Source organism: Gopherus flavomarginatus, chromosome 1, assembly GCF_025201925.1.
Source record: "Gopherus flavomarginatus isolate rGopFla2 chromosome 1, rGopFla2.mat.asm, whole genome shotgun sequence".
NCBI classification, from domain to species: Eukaryota; Metazoa; Chordata; order Testudines; family Testudinidae; genus Gopherus; species Gopherus flavomarginatus.
The window spans coordinates 373,213,157-373,224,103 of NC_066617.1; the positions used below are offsets into that span (position 1 = coordinate 373,213,157).

Genomic DNA, 10,947 nt, shown 5'->3' on the forward strand with positions numbered 1-10,947 from the left:
GCAGCACAGTGTGAGGGGGGCACAGACTGGGGGGTCAGAGGGCTCAATGAAACCCCAGTTCCATGTGCCCCCCCCCCGGGTGAACCCATCACACTGTAACAAATGCAGTTCAGTCCTAGCAGACACTCACCTTCTCACTGATTGTCTCTTTTGCTGTTAGTTCCTGGAAATTGAATAGAAGATCCAAGTGATGGTGCATGATGTCAGCTGACAATCACACCTTTTTTGCCCCCGTGACCTACATCCTGGCTGGCATCCCAGGTATGGAGGAGTCTCATGTCTGGATCTCCATCCCCTTCTGTCTGATGTACATTGTGACACTTATTGGGAACTCTCTCCTACTATTCATCATACTAACAGAACAAAGCCTCCATCAGCCCATGTATCTATTCGTGTCCATGCTGGCTGCTGTTGATCTGCTCTTATCTATCACAGCAGTGCCCAAGATGCTGGCTGTATTCTGGTTTAGAGCAGGGGAAATTTCTTTTGCTGCCTGCCTGACCCAGATGTTCTTCATCCATGTCAGTTTTATTGCTGAGTCGGCCATCCTGCTGGCCATGGCGTTTGATCGGTACGTTGCCATCTGCAACCCCCTGAGATACACCATCATACTAACCAAGTCTGTGACCGGGAAGATGGGGCTGGCAGTTGTCACAAGAAGTTTCTGTTTCATTTTCCCCGTCCTCTTTCTTGTGAAGCAGCTGAAGTTCTGCGGAACCAACCTCCTGCCTCACACCTATTGTGACTACGTTGACATAGCCCGGCTGGCCTGCGACGACATCACAGTCAATTTCTGGTATGGTACAGTTGTGGCTACTTTAGTAATTGGCTTGGATGCTGTGCTCATTGCTGTATCTTATGGGCTGATCCTCAGGGCCGTTTTCCAACTCCCATCGAAGGACGCCCGGCTCAAGGCTCTCCGCACCTGCGGCTCCCACCTCTGTGTCATACTGATGTTCTACACACCAGTCTTTTTACCCATTTTTGCACATCAATTTGGGCAAATCGTCCCAGGTTATATTCTCATCCTACTGGCCAACCTCTGTGTGCTCATTCCCCCCATGTTAAACCCCATCGTTTATGGGGTGACCAGAAAAGAGATCCTGAAACGGGTGATCTTTGTGTTTCATCGATGGTACAGGAGAAGCTCCCTGCTGAGCTAAAGCAGGACACAGAAAATGCTTTGAGATTTTGAAATTACACCCAAGTTTTCATTGGACCTGTAGGGATATTTTTATTATGTACTTCCACTGCGTAAGGTTGAAAGCTGGTCTCTCTCATCAACAGAATTTGGATCCAATGAAAGCTATTTCCTCCCCCCTGTTTGTCTAATATCCTGGGACACACATGGCTGCAACAGCACAGCGCCCTGCCAGAGAAAACAGCCAGACTGAGTGATCTTATTCTAAGTTGAAGGGAAACAACAAAACAAGAAAGCACAAAAGTAAAATTACTTTATGAGAACGAGAGCACGGTTTGTGCTCCTCTGTGACCATGGCCAAGGAAAGCAGCAGCCAAGGGGGACGTGCCATACAGCCATGGGAAGTGCACTGTGCAGCACATTGGGAGATGGGAGCTCCAGCGTTCGTTCTGCCACTGACTTGCTGTGTCACCTTGGGAGAGTTTCTTTCCTCCTCAATATCCTCACTGGCAAATGAGCACACTTTGGGGCCACCAGGGAAATCAGGAGCAAGTCTCCTCAGGGATACAGGGCAGGGATTTCATGGTTCTCCTCCGCACAGCCCAGAACCTGAGCAGGGGTGGCTTTGACTGTGTCATCATGAGACTCCTTATCCTGGAAATCCACCCTATGAGGACATGGCTAGGGCAGGAAACACCCCCGTACACCATCCCATGGCAAACATGGTGATTCAGTGTTTAAGCAGGCCCTAAAATTTTAACTCGTCACTCCTGTTTTCAGCCCAATAACTTGTGTTTACACTCCAATGCGGAGTATGAATCTGTTTGGCTAAGGCACCCCCCCCACAAAGATATGAGAACTCCTGAATCCTTCTCAGGGTCACAGCTTTGCCAGCCTCAGTCCCCCATTCTGTAGCCAAGGCCTGCATCCCACAGACCTTGCATTTGCCTGCCTTAGGCCTGGTCTACACTACGCGTTTAAACCGATTTTAGCAGCGTTAAACCGATTTTACGCTGTACCCGTCCACACTACGAGGCCCTTTTTATCCATGTAAAGGGACCTTTACATCGGTTTCTGTACTCCTCCCCGACGAGAGGAGTAGCGCTAAAATCGGTATTACCATATCGGATTAGGGTTAGTGTGGCCGCAAATCGACGGTATTGGCCTCCGGGCGGTATCCCATGGTGCACCACTGTGACCACTCTGGACAGCAGTCTGAACTTGGATGCACTGGCCAGGTATACAGGAAAAGCCCCGCAAACTTTTGAATTTCATTTCCTGTTTGGCCAGCGTGGAGCTGTGATCAGCACAGGTGACCACACAGAGCTCATCAGCACAGGTAGCAATGCAGTCTCCTGAGAATTGAAAAAGAGCTCCAGCATGGACCGCGCAGGAGGTACTGGATCTGATCGCTAGATGGGGAGAGGATTCAGTGCTAACAGAACTCCGTTCCAAAAGACATAATGAAAAAATAGTTGAAAAAATTTCCAAGGCCATGATGGCCAAAGGCCACACCAGGGACTCAGTGCAGTGCAGAGTGAAAGTTAAGGAGCTCAGACAAGCCTACCAGAAAACCAAAGCAGCAAACGGAAGGTCCGGGTCAGGGCCGAAAACATGTCGCTTCTACGCTGAGCTGCATTCAATTTTAGGGGGCTCTGCCACCACTACCCACCCTGTCTGTGGATTCCGAGGTGGGGGTTGTAATCTCAACCATGGCTGAGGATTCTGCGCAGGGGGAAGATGAGGATTAGGAGGAGGAGGAAGAGGAGGACGACCTTGCAGCGAGCACACAGCACTCCATTAGCCCCAACAGCCAGGAGCTTTTTGTGACTCAGACAGAATTACCCTCCCAGCCCTCCCAAGCCAGTAGCCCAGACAGTGAAGCCATGGAAGCGACCTCTGGTGAGTGTACCTTTGTAAATATAAAACATGGTTTACAAGCAAGCGTTTTTTAATGATTGATTTGCTATGAGGGCTTGGGATGTATTCGCGGCCAGTAAAGTTACTGGAAAAGTTTGTTAACATGTCTGGGGATGGAGCGGAAATCCTCCAGGGACATCTCCATGAAGCGCTCCTGGAGGTACTTGCTTGCTAAAGAGAACCTAAAGGATGCTCAAGAAGAGCAAAAGGCCTGGTATGACAGACATGCCAGAGATCGGTCCTTCAAGGTAGGAGACCAGGTTATGGTCTTGAAGGCGCAACAGGCCCATAAGATGGAAGCATCATGGGAAGGGCCATTCACGGTCCAAGAGCGCCTGGGAGCTGTAAACTACCTCATAGCATTTCCCAATTCCTCACTAAAGCCTAAAGTGTACCATGTTAATTCTCTCAAGCCTTTCTATTCCAGAGACTTACAGGTTTGTCAGTTTACAGTCCAGGGAGATGATGCTGAGTGGCCTGACGGTGTCTACTACGACGGAAAAAAAGACGGTGGCGTGGAAGAGGTGAACCTCTCAACCACCCTGGAACGTCTGCAGCGTCAACAAATCAAGGAGCTGTGCACTAGCTTCGCCCCATTGTTCTCAGCCACCCCAGGATGGACTGAACGGGCATACCACTCCATTGATACAGGTAATGCTCACCCAATCAGAACCCCACCCTACCGGGTGTCTCCTCATGCCCAAGCTGCTATAGAACGGGAGATCCAGAACATGCTACAGATGGGTATAATCCGCTCATCTACCAGTGCATGGGCATCTCCAGTGGTTCTGGTACCCAAACCAGATGGGGAAATACGCTTTTGCGTGGACTACCGTAAGCTAAATGCTGTAACTCGTCCGGACAACTATCCAATGCCACGTACCGATGAACTATTGGAGAAGTTGGGACGTGCCCAGTTCATCTCTACAATAGACTTAACCAAGGGGTACTGGCAAGTACCGCTAGATGAACCTGCCAAGGAGAGGTCAGCATTCGTCACCCATGCGGGGGTGTATGAATTCAATGTCCTTCCTTTCGGCCTTCGAAATGCACCCGCCACCTTCCAGAGGCTGGTAGATGGTCTACTAGCTGGACTGGGAGAATTTGCAGTTGCATACCTCGATGATGTGGCCATTTTTTCAGACTCCTGGCCCGAACACCTACTCCACTTGGAAAAGGTCTTTGAGCGCATCAGGCAGGCAGGACTAACTGTTAAGGCCAAAAAGTGTCAAATAGGCCAAAACAGAGTGACTTACCTGGGGCACCAGGTGGGTCGAGGAACCATAAACCCCCTACAGGCCAAGGTGGATGCTATCCAAAAGTGGCCTGTCCCACGGTCCAAGAAGCAGGTCCAATCCTTCTTAGGCTTGGCCGGATACTACAGGCGATTTGTACCACACTACAGCCAAATCGCTGCCCCACTGACCGACCTGACCAAAAAGACCCAGCCAAATGCAGTTAAGTGGACTGATGAGTGTCAAAAGGCCTTTACCCAGCTTAAGGCGATGCTCATGTCTGACCCTGTGCTCAGGGCCCCGGATTTTGACAAGCCATTCCTAGTAACCACCGATGCATCTGAGCGTGGTATAGGAGCAGTGCTCATGCAGAAAGCAACAGATCACAACTTCCATCCTGTCGTGTTTCTCAGCAAGAAACTGTCTGAGAGGGAAAGTCACTGGTCAGTCAGTGAAAAGGAATGCTATACCATTGTGTACGCCCTGGAAAAGCTACACCCCTATGTTTGGGGACGGCGGTTCCAACTACAAACTGACCATGCTGCACTAAAGTGGCTTCATACTGCCAAGGGGAACAGCAAGAAACTTCTTCGTTGGAGTTTAGCTCTCCAAGATTTTGATTTTGAAATTCAACACATCACAGGAGCTTCTAATAAAGTTGCTGATGCACTCTCCCGTGAGAGTTTCCCAGAATTCAGTAGTTAAAAAGTGTTCTTAAAATGTAGAAGTCTGTTAGTTATATACTTAGTAGTATATGTAAAGGTGCATGTGTTGTATTAATCTGTTTATTTTCAAGTTCTAGAAGGAAATCGCCGCCAGTGAGCTTCCCCACTGTCTGCAATTTGGGGGGCGTGTCATAAACAGATAGCTAAGGGTTAATGTCTCTTTCACCTGGAGCACCTGACCAGAGGACCAATCAGGAAACCGGATTTTTTCAACTTTGGGTGGGGGGAATTGTGTGTCTGAGGTCTTTGTTTTCTGGCTGCCTGATTTCTCTGAGCTTTGGAGAAGTAGTTCTGTTTTCTAATCTTCTGTTTCTAAGTGTAAGGACAAAGAGATCAGATAGTAAGTTATATGGTTTCTTTTCTTTGGTATTTGCATGAATATAAGTGCTGGAGTGCTTTGATTTGTATTCTTTTTGAATAAGGCTGTTTATTCAATATTCTTTTAAGCAATCGACCCTGTATTGTATCATCTAAATACAGAGAGAACATTTGTATGTATTTTTCTTTCTTTTTATATAAAGCTTTCTTTTAAGACCTGTTGGAGTTTTTCTTTACTTCAGGGAAATTGAGTCTGTACTCACTAGGGAATTGGTGGGAGGAAGAAATCAAGGGGAGATCTGTGTGTTGGATTGCTAGCCTGATTTTGCATTCCCTCTGGGGGAATAGGAAAGTACTTTTTGTTTCCAGGATTGGGAACAGAGAGGGAGATTCACTCTGTTTGGATTCACAGAGCTTGTGTCTGTGTATCTCTCCAGGAGCACCTGGAGGGGGGAAGGGAAAAAGGATTATTTCCCTTTGTTGTGAGACTCAAGGGATTTGGGTCTTGGGGTCCCCAGGGAAGGTTTTTCAGAGGGACCAGAGTGCCCCAAAACACTCTAATTTTTTGGGTGGTGGCAGCAGGTACCAGGTCCAAGCGGGTAACTAAGCTTGGAGGTTTTCATGCTAACCCCCATATTTTGGACGCTAAGGTCCAAATCTGGGACTAGGTTATTACAGTACTCCAAAAGCCTTTGCAGAAGGTTTCTGGGCAAGGCAGCCATGTTCCATTCACCATTGTAGGACACTTTACCACGCCATGCATGTAGCAAGTAATCGGGTATCATTGCATGACAAAGCATAGCTGAGTATGGTCCCGGTGATTGCTGGCATTCAAGAAACATCTGTTCTTTATCTCGCTCTGTTATCCTCAGCAGAGTGATATTGTTCATGGTAACCTGGCTGAAATTCAGGAATTTAATTAAGGGGACAGAGATGGCAATTTTCCTACTGGGCTGTTGCTTAAAAAAATCCTTCCTTGCACGTAGCCAAGCGGGGGGAAGGGAGGAAGGATAGCGCTAAGCTTTTTTGCATTTGGCTAGCAGGAATCGTCCCAGCTACCAGGCATGCGGTGGGGGGGCGGAAAGGGGGGTGATTAGCAGTGATCTTCCATGATACCAGCCAAGCGGTGGGGGGAGGGGTAAAGCAATCATCCTAGAGAATTGGAGGGGGGGGTTGGCTTCTGCTGCTGCATGTTAACAGGAAGAAGCATCAGAGGGCACTGTGTATATGAAGGCTGGAGAAGCCGAAAGACAATGGCTTACCATGTCCGCATGCAAGCTGAATTGTGATGCCCGGACCTGTGTCTGTGAGATCTGTAACACCAGAGCTGCAGGCACTCAATATTAAGATGCAAAATGCGACCTTGTAGTGAAATCACATGTGCTATGTAAGGTGAATAGTGTTGTTCACTGTGAAAGAGTTTAAACATTGTTCTGTAAAATGTATCTTTTTCAATACTTCTCTCCCTTTTTTCCCTCCCTCATGCAGCTGCACATTTTTCAAGCCTCCCTACTCCATCCCGAAGGCTCTCTCAGATAAGGCGGAGGAAAAAGAAGACTCGAGACGAAATGTTCTCGGAAATCATGGATGTAACCCGCAATGAAAGAGCTCATCTGGCTGACTGGAAGGACGTGGTAGCAAAGTACAGGAAAGATGCCAGTGAACATGAGGACAGGAGGGACAAATGTGAGGATAGGAGGGACGAACGTGAGGATAGGAGAGATGCTCAAGATGAGAGGTGGTGGCAGGAAGATCAGAGGTGTAGGCAGGAAGACCAGAGGTGGTGGGATGCAACGCTGGAGCTGCTGCGTGATCAAACTGATATCCTCCGACGTCTGGTGGATCTTCAGGAGGAGCAGCGGGGTCACAGAGTGCCGCTGCAGCCCCTGTGTAACCACCCTCACCACTCACCCAGACGTGTAAGAACGTGTGGGGGAAGGCTTCGTGCACCTGCCCACTCCACCCCCGTCGACAGTCCAACCAAAAGGCTGTCATTACATTGAAATGTATTTAATGGCCTTTTCCTTCCCTCCTATCCTCCTCCCAAACCACACCCGGGATACCTTGTCAGTTCTCTGCCTCTTGTTATACTTTTTAATAATGAATACATGATTTTTAAACGATAGAGACTTTATTTCCTTTAGCAAGTTGTAATGGAAGGGGGAGGGTGGGTTGCTTACAGGGAAGGACTTTTAATAATGAATACATGATTTTTAAGCGATAGTGACTTTATTTCCTTAAGCAAGCTGTAATTGAAGGGGGAGGGTGGGTTGCTTACAGGGAAGGACTTTTAATAAAGAATACCTGATTTTTAAATGATAGTGACTTTATTTCCTTAAGCAAGCTGTAATCGAAGGGGGAGGGTGGGTTGCTTACAGGGAAGGAGTCAATAAAGGGGGGGCGTTCATGAAGGGGAAACAAACACAGCAGTCACACCGTATCCTGGCCTGTGATGAAACTCGTTTTCAAAGCTTCTCTGATGCGCACCGCTTCCTGGTGTGTTCTTCTAATCGCCCTGGTGTCTGGCTGCGCATAATCAGCGGCCAGGTGATTTGCCTCAGCCTCCCACCCCGCCATAAAGGCCTCCCCCTTACTCTCACAGAGATTGTGGAGCACACAGCAAGCAGCAATAACAAAGGGGACATTGGTTTGGCTGAGGTCTGAGCGAGTCAGTAAGGTGCGCCAGTGCGCCTTTAAATGGCCGAATGCACATTCTACCACGATCCTGCACTTGCTCAGCCTGTATTTGAACAGCTCCTGACCACTGTCCAGGCTGCCTGTGTATGGCTTCATGAGCCATGGCATCAAGGGGTAGGCTGGGTCCCCCAGGATAACGACAGGCATTTCAACATCCCCAAATGTTATTTTCTGGTCCGGGAAGTAATTCCTTTGCTGGAGCCATTTAAACAGAGTAGTGTTCCTGAAGACGGGAGCGTCATGAACCCTTCCTGGCCATCCCACGTGGATGTTGGTGAAACATCCCTTGTGATCCACCAGTGCTTGCAGCACCATTGAAAAGTACCCCTTGCGGTTTATGTACTGGGTGCCCTGGTGCTCCGGTGCCAAGATAGGGATATGGGTTCCATCTATGGCCCCACCACAGTTAGGGAATCCCCTTGCAGCAAAGCCATCCACTATGACCTGCACATTTCCCAGAGTCACAACCTTTCGTAGCAGCAGCTTAATGATTGCTTTGGCTACTTGCATCACAGCAGCCCCCACAGTAGATTTTCCCACTCCAAATTGATTCCCGACTGACCGGTAGCTGTCTGGGGTTGCAAGCTTCCAGAGGGCTATTGCCACTCGCTTCTCCACTGTGAGGGCTGCTCACATCTTAGTATTATGGCGTTTCAGGGCAGGGGAAAGCAAGTCACAAAGTTCCATGAAAGTGCCTTTACGCATGCGAAAGTTTCGCAGCCACTGGGAATCGTCCCACACCTGCAAAACTATGCAGTCCCACCAGTCTGTGCTTGTTTCTCGGGCCCAAAATCGGCGTTCAATGACTAGAACCTGCCCATTACCAGGAGGATCTCCAAAGTGCAGGGGCCCGCGGTTTGAGATAATTCTGTGTCCATGTCCTCCTCACTCTCGTCGCCGCCCTGCCGTAGCTGCCGCCTCCTCCTCGCCTGGCTTTGCAGGTCCCGGTTCAGCACAGACTCACGAGAATGCGCGAGGTGTTTACAACGTCCACGATTGTGCTATTGATCTGAGCAGGGTCCATGCTTGCTGTGCTATGGCGTTTGCACAGTTCACCCAGGAAAAAAGGCACGAAATGGTTGTCTGCTGCTTTCACAAAGGGAGGGATGAGGCTGTACCCAGAACCACACGCGACAATGATTTTTGCCCCATCAGGCACTGGGCTTTCAACCCAGAATTCCAAGGGTCAGGGGAGACTGCAAGAACTATGGGATAGCTATGGGATAGCTACCCACAGTGCAACGCTCCAGAAATCGACGCTAGCCTTGGACCATGGGCGCACACCATCAAATTAATGTGCTTAGTGTGGCCGCATGCACTCGACTTTATACAATCTGTTTTATAAAACCGGTTTATGTAAAATCAGAATAATCCCGTAGTGTAGACGTACCCTTAGGGAACATTTTGCGTGGATGGGCCTGGCTTCCCCAGTTTAATCTCACGCTCTTCCCAACACAGGTGGCTTTGTGGGGCTGACTGAGTGGGAGAGAGGTCAGGGAGTTCTGTGTCCTGGTGCACTGGGTGAGGGACTTATTTGCACGTGCTCTCTGGTGCACCGACCATGGGAGACAGAGAAAGGAAAATATTGTGTGTGTGATTAGCTGTGTCTTACCCCCTGCTAGTGGAATGTTTTGCCACTGAGGGTAATGCGATGAGTCTTGTGTAACCATCTGCTAGTGCCACAAAAATGCTGCAGGATATTGTTTCTGCTTTTATTCCCATCTTCCATTCCTGGAGCATTGGAGTAGAAATGTCTCACAGGAACACAAAAACAGCATAAACTGGGTCAGACAAATGGTCCATCTAGCCCAGTGTCTTGTCTTCTGACAGTGACAAATGCCAGGTGCTTCAGGGGAGTGAGCAGAACAGGGCAACCATTGTGTGATCCATCCCCTGTCTTCCCATCCTGGCTTCTGGTTATCAGAGGTTTTGGGACACCAGCAGCATGGGCTTGCATTCCTGACCAGTGTGGCAAATAGCCATAGATGGACCTATACCCCATCAACTTATCTAAGTCTTTTTCAATCCTTTCCCATCATAACATCCCCTGGCAGTGATTTCCATAGGTTAGCTCTATGTTCCATAAAAAAATACATTCTCTTTTTGTATTAAGCCTGCTGATTTGGTTTTTGCATTGTGTGAAAAAGGAAATAACATTTCTCTATTCACTTTCTCCGCACTAGTCATGATTTTATAGACTTCTATCATGTCCTCCCTTTGAGATCTCTTTTCTAAGCTCAGCGGTTCAAGTCTTTTTAGTCTCTCTTCATATGAAAGTCATTCTCTACATTTAATTGTCTTTGTTGCCCTTCTCTGACCGTTTTATTTCTGTATTTTATTGATCCTGCAGCAGAAGCTCCCTGCTGAGCTAAAGTAGGCTACAGAAAATGCTTTGGGACTTGGAAATTAAAGCCAGGTTTTCATTGGAACTCTAGGGGTGTTTTAACTATGTACTTTCACTACGTAAGCTTGAGAACTGGTCTCTCTCGCCAACATAATTTGGGTCCAATGAAAACTATTTCCTCCTCACCTTGTCTCTCTTATATTCTGGGACACACATGGCTACAACAACACCGCTCACTTCCACAAAAAGCAGCCGGACTGAATGAGTCTCTGTTCTAAGGTGTTGGGAAAACAACAAAACAAGAACGCACAAATGTAAAATCACCCTGTGAGAGAGCACGGTGTGTGCATCTCTTCTGTGACAAGCTGCATCTGAGCTGCACTCTTCATGGCAATGGAAAGCAGCAGCCAAGGGGGACATGTCATAAACCAATGGGAAGTGCATTGGACTGCACATTGGGAGACGGGGCTCTAGTCTTCCTTCTGCCTCCAACCTGCTGCGTCACCTTGGGAGAGTTTCTTTGCTCCTTCATTTCCTCTGTGGGAAAGAGCACACTTTGGGGCCAGC

The 10,947-nt window shown here is 48.4% G+C and overlaps 1 protein-coding gene across 1 annotated transcript; it reads left to right on the forward strand.

The window, feature by feature from the left end:
* Positions 1 to 200: 200 nt before the first annotated feature.
* On the forward strand, positions 201 to 1,163 carry LOC127044427 (olfactory receptor 52B2-like). Its single transcript, XM_050939264.1, has one exon. It carries the CDS (start codon positions 201 to 203, stop codon positions 1,161 to 1,163), a length of 963 nt encoding a protein of 320 aa, XP_050795221.1.
* Positions 1,164 to 10,947: the final 9,784 nt, after the last annotated feature.